The sequence below is a fragment of the Triticum aestivum genome, chromosome 5B, assembly GCF_018294505.1.
Source record: "Triticum aestivum cultivar Chinese Spring chromosome 5B, IWGSC CS RefSeq v2.1, whole genome shotgun sequence".
NCBI lineage: Eukaryota > Viridiplantae > Streptophyta > Magnoliopsida > Poales > Poaceae > Triticum > Triticum aestivum.
In genome coordinates this window covers 475,635,161-475,640,556 of record NC_057807.1, presented here as the reverse complement: position 1 = coordinate 475,640,556, position 5,396 = coordinate 475,635,161, and the positions used below count along the sequence as shown (strand labels likewise).

The 5,396-nt window shown below is 46.0% G+C and overlaps 2 protein-coding genes across 2 annotated transcripts; one reads left to right on the top strand and one right to left on the bottom strand.

Moving 5' to 3' along the window:
- The first annotated feature begins 330 nt into the window (after positions 1-330).
- Positions 331-2,307, top strand: LOC123112576 (nuclear transport factor 2). The gene is made up of 2 exons (XM_044533607.1): positions 331-762; positions 1,982-2,307. Exons 1-2 carry the CDS (start codon positions 469-471, stop codon positions 2,054-2,056), a joined length of 369 nt encoding a protein of 122 aa, XP_044389542.1. The 5' UTR covers positions 331-468; the 3' UTR covers positions 2,057-2,307.
- A 605-nt stretch (positions 2,308-2,912) lies between these two features.
- On the bottom strand, positions 2,913-5,183 carry LOC123112575 (uncharacterized). The gene is made up of 2 exons (XM_044533606.1): positions 4,651-5,183; positions 2,913-3,342 (listed from the first exon to the last, which is right to left on the bottom strand). The coding sequence occupies exons 1-2, from the start codon at positions 4,991-4,993 to the stop codon at positions 3,311-3,313; spliced, it is 375 nt and encodes a 124-aa protein (XP_044389541.1). The 5' UTR covers positions 4,994-5,183; the 3' UTR covers positions 2,913-3,310.
- Positions 5,184-5,396: the final 213 nt, after the last annotated feature.

Sequence of the window (5,396 nt, the reverse complement as noted above, 5' to 3'; positions counted from 1 at the left end):
GAAAACCCAAAAAGAAAGAAGAGAAACAAAAAAAAACCGAAGGAATGAGTGCAAATAAAATGGAATAAATGAAAACCGAGAAAACAACATAGGAAAACAAAGAAAGCCGATGAAAAACGAGAAGGAAAGAAACAAAACAAACAAAAAGCAAGGAAAAAAAGAAGAAGAAAAATACAGTGAAAATCGTGAACAATGCAAAGCAGCGCTCGTCAACTAGTTACTCCTGGTAAATGCGCACTGACTTCTCTAACAAAAAAAGGTCTGGGCTTGACTCTATGGGCTGCTTAGGCATGGTATAGATAGGCTCGCTACCACGTTCGGGCCATCAAGCGATAATCTCGTCGCGTCGTTCGTACGCAGTCAAAACGTTCCTAACGCGACCGGACGCCTCGCAAACCCATTTCCCTATCCATAAAAAACAAAAGGCCTCCGCAAACCCTAACCTCACCGGCGGCGGCGGCGGCAGAGATGGACCCCGACTCAGTGGCGAAGGCGTTCGTCGAGCACTACTACCGCACGTTCGACACCAACCGGGCGGCGCTGGTGGGGCTGTACCAGGAGGGCTCCATGCTCTCCTTCGAGGGCGAGAAGTTCCAGGGAGCCGCCGCCATCGCCACCAAGCTCACCTCCCTCCCCTTCACCAAGTGCGTCCACACCGTCGTCACTGTCGACTGCCAGCCCGCCGGCCCCACGGGCGGTATGCTCGTCTTCGTCTCCGGATCCCTCCAAGTCGACGGCGAGCACCACATCAAGTTCTCCCAGGTATGGCCCCGTTTCTTTGGCCCGATCTAACGGTTCATGCTCCCTCAAAATGTCCGGATTGAAGCGTGGCATCTTAAACTTGGTCGTTACTTAGATCTCCATTCTGAAATGGTTTAGGATGATTGCTTGCGGGATGCTGTGACTGAATTGTTAGATTTCCATCAGGAATGCTATGTCAATATGTGTATTAGAACTGGCTCGTCAGCGTTAGATTTGTTTGATTTGGTCTCTGGTTAATGGTTATTGCCCTTTAGATTAATAGTCTATGAGCTTAGTCTCAGGATCTAGTATTATCCTGGGATTGCAATGCTTATGGGATCTTTACTTGTCACGAGCTTAGTTTGATTTTATGTTCTTCAGATAATCGGTAGGATTCTTGATGTTGTCTGCACCATTACTGGTAGTACTTCTTCCTGTGGCAACAGGTTTCTTTGGCATTCATTTATGCCTTTTTTGTATGCTTGCTCCTGATCTCTTTGTGGAGGGATTGGGATATGTGTACTTTATCTTTAGTATATATTCAGTGACATCGTTGATTGACTTTCAGCTGAACCAATCAAATCAGATTTTTCCTTTGTTTAGGAGTACACACACGTCTATTGTGCATGTTTATTCTTCTGAATGCTATAGAATCATATCATGACATTTCATAAAGTTCTATATTAATTTTAGTTAAATTATTAGCTGACTCCTGCATTGTACCTTGTCGGGTTTTTTTGCACGGAACTGCAGCTACTATTTACTCCTTGTGGTGCAAATTGAACCTATGTCATATCTTATCACTTGCGGACTTCTCTTGCATTCTTATAAAATGGATCAGATCAAATTCTTATCATTGACTTTGCCACAATGTTTAGGGTTCAAGCTAAATATTTCTGGATCACCTCTGTTGTCTCATTTTTTGTATGTTATTTCTATGAAAATATTGCACATGCTACTGCATGTATGCTTTCATATCTTCATTGTGGTATCACAATGTGCGAATTGTTGGATTTGTGTCTCTGGCAGCATATTTTACCATGATCCATGGAATTTATGGGTGTGCCTTCTAAGATGATTGATCTGTATTCCTAGACCACCTTAACCTTTTCTTCTTGTTTTTGTTGCTGATATGTGAATTGTTTGGGTGTGTGTCCAAATTTATTGGACAGGTTATGTTTGACATGCCCATTGGGCTCCTGCTTTACTTGCTAACATGGCAACCCGCTGTTTGGTGCAGATGTTCCACTTGATGCCACTCGGACCAGGGAACTTCTATGTGCACAACGACATGTTCCGCCTGAACTATGGCTAAGAATCTTACCAGAGGTCGTGCTTCCCCATGGAAGACAGAATGTTCTGCAAAACAAACAATTCGGTTGTGGTTTTTGTGTTTGATGGTGAAAAACTTTGTGGTGCTTTCATGCCAACAGCTTATGAGATCCACCGGGGATGAAACATAACAAAACGCCCCGTATTATGGGTCTGGGTCTGAAATTGTATCGTGGTTATTCTCGTGTCAATGTTGTGTGGGGAGGTCATGGAAAAAACTTAGCAGTTCAGTTCTTTCGCGCGCTCCTCCAATTCCATGGTGACCATTTTTTATCTTTGATTGGTTCTGTGTTTGATCTTCTATTGAGTTTCTGTTCTCCTCCCTGATGCTGACGGTCATACGCAAGAAAGGAGGCAGTTGCTTGCCGTTGGCAGAAGAGCTGGCTGAACTTTGCTTCTGAGGTTGCTCTCCTCTTGCTTTCACGGCCCCTACATTCGGTGTGACCTCACAACCTTTCAATTCGTTGCGTCTCAGGGTGCCCATTTTAGAGCTCAAGTCAGCGTCCAGTATCTGCAGTTACCTATAGCAATCTTGCAGCTCTTTTGGGTCCAGGAGAAGAGGCACTTTCGTTAAGCCTTGCTAGCTCAGGCTAGGACAAGGACAGGTCAAGTTCAAGCAGAGGAGACAGATGGTAGTGAAATCAAAAGCCAGACGCCACTACCACCGGATTGGACAAACCCTATTTTCTCCTCACTATACAGAAAGGAAAAACCTATGATCAAAATCATACAAGTCAAATTTCAAGTACAGGAAGCATTGCTAACCTTCTCCATTGAGCAGAGAATGCATATTGCAGCTTACTCTCCGACAAAAATCAGTCACCCTTTTCTCGTTCTCATTCTTGAAAATGAGAAGTTCATTTATGGTCAACATCATACAAATGTCAAGTTTACATGGCATTACAAGCATTACCCCGACCGAACCATCCAATTTGCAGCCATTCCTCTCAAACAGATACAAACTTATCCGGAAACACGGAATTTCTTGTAATTCTGGGAAGAAACAGAGGCTTTTCCATTTCTCAAACAATCATAAGCCTCACGTAACAATTACACCAGAGCATTCTTCCCATATGTACAAGGTTTGCTGTCAAGATGTATCCTCCTAGTTATAAGTATACAACCATTTAGACTTGTTGCATTTGTTACATGGTAAAAGTTGCCCAGGAAGGAAAATACTGCTGCCCAAACTCATGTGCTTCTTCTGTACATCGCTGCTCCGCATTCGACTTCACGTCTACATGAATGGAGGCTTGGGAAATATATGCCCTGTGACAAGAGGATAATGAAAAGGTCAAGTTACTCTTGTATTGGATAGTTGAGCAAGCAATAGATAGGCAAAAAGTCTTGGCAGCATGATACTGACATATGCACAGCACTATTTTAGCACGTAGCAATGAAGGATATGGAAAGGAATTACATTGATATCATCATATTGTAACATTGGATCTTGAAGGTACAGTTAAATCTATGAGCATTATTTATTACAGGAATATTACGGTAGAGATTCTAACGTGTAAATCAAAAATGATCAAGAGCAAATCGTGGTTGGTGGGGCAACCAAGGTGCACCTTCAGCACGATTGCTCACTAGGTAGACAGTCTCTAATCAAAATACCAAAAACTGTCTATTTCAAAAGTCTGCTCTCATTGGAAATGTAAGGGTGACAGCAACATGTTAAAATATTAAAGGTTAAGTTCCAAAATTTTCTTCTCTTGTTTTTTTCGTTCAATAGACTAGGACATTTTTTTTCCGGCAAGATTTGCGATCCTTACGTATTCTTGTTATGAAGTTTATATCCTAAGAACCCTACCCATGTCCTGTCAACATTAGCCAAGATATAAAGTTTCTTTTTCTTGTCTCCTGCTTAACAAGCACTACAGCGCATAGGCAATCAAATCCACCTTCACTTTTAGATATACATTTTGACTCTATATGTTTACCTACTGCTCCTTTCCCATCTTTGATATCATACGGTCATTAAGGCAGTTATCTATTCCCCCTCGTTTAACTCATCAAGCAGCAACTCCAGGTAGTCTTTCTTGATCTAAATTACAGAAGAACATTATCCAGGCAATAAACACGCAGTGGCATGCACCAGCATCACTGGTTGCTTGCTTTCCTTTCCCCTTCTCCAGGAGATGGGGTAGGGATGGCGGGTGCTTCAATCCGAAGTTAATTTCAATTTGCCCAGGGAGAGAGGAAAAGCTTTTGTGAAATCATAATTTCTGCATCATCAGCATGCATATACGATGCCCTCATGAAGAGAATTGGTGGACCAATCCTACAGTTTCCAGTTTGATCCGCACGAGGAGCTTCTTCAATATCATCATTTATAATAGAACAATTTAAACGGCACAGGCCATAGATGCTTCAAATTTGGGCAGAACTTAAGCGAAGGCGGCCAATTCACAACGTTCTAACCCCGATCGAGCCCAGAAACAGCACCAATCCTCGTGTCTGTTCCCAATTACGCTAACATTTACACGGAATCGAATCGCAATAGCGAACAATCCAGAGCGCAGGAAAGACAAGCCGTCCCCTCGGGGATGACGCGGAAGAAAGGGGATCACGTACATGTGGAGGCGTCCTTATGGGGCGAGGAGGAGGCGGCGGGCCAGCAGAGGATGGCCCTCCAGATCCCGGAGAGGTTGGTGAGGAAGCCGACGAAGAGGAAGACGCAGGCGAGGCCGACGACCCAGGGCATGAGGAAGAAGCCGAGCATGAAGGTGACGGAGCCGCAGAGCATGAGCGCCATGGAGGCGCCGAGCATCATGGACGCCACCCCGGCCGCCGTCACCTGCCGCGGCGGCCCCTGCCCCTCCTCCCCCGGCCCGAGCGGCGACCGGAGGATCGTCAGCAGCAGCGCGCCCAGCTCGTAGAGCAGGCGCGACTGGTGCGCCTCCGCCGCCGTCCTCATGCTTCCTCCGCCGCCGCCGCGCGGGAGCCCGGGGCCTCGAATCGTCGGAGGAGGGGGGCGGGACGGGACGGGACGGGGTGGAACGGGGGTGCGTCGCGTTGCGTTGTGGGGTGGGTTTGGTTTGCGCTCGCTTTCGTTGCTGCGGATGCGGAAAGGGAAAGGGAGCGTGGGCGACGGTGAAATAGAGGTGGGTCGGGGACGGGACGGGACGGGATGGGTCTGCCTGCCACCGTCTCTCCCGCGAGAGGATAATGGTGGAGGCCGAATGAATGAATAAATGAATGAGTGCTCGTGCAGTCGTGCTGACCAACAGAATACGGTACTACTCTGGTATTCTTTATGTTATCAGTTTGGTTAATTGTTCCCGTTATACGACGTGGATAACTGTGCGGCGGCGGAGAGC

Excerpts from the sequence above, each read along its gene's own strand:
- LOC123112576 (XM_044533607.1), top strand. The coding sequence starts at position 469 with ATGGACCCCGACTCAGTGGCGAAGGCGTTCGTCGAGCACTACTACCGC. Across the intron at positions 763-1,981 it reads ACCACATCAAGTTCTCCCAG|ATGTTCCACTTGATGCCACT; the intron begins GTATGGCCCCGT and ends TGTTTGGTGCAG.
- LOC123112575 (XM_044533606.1), bottom strand. The coding sequence starts at position 4,993 with ATGAGGACGGCGGCGGAGGCGCACCAGTCGCGCCTGCTCTACGAGCTG. Across the intron at positions 3,343-4,650 it reads CCATAAGGACGCCTCCACAT|GGCATATATTTCCCAAGCCT; the intron begins GTACGTGATCCC and ends CTCTTGTCACAG.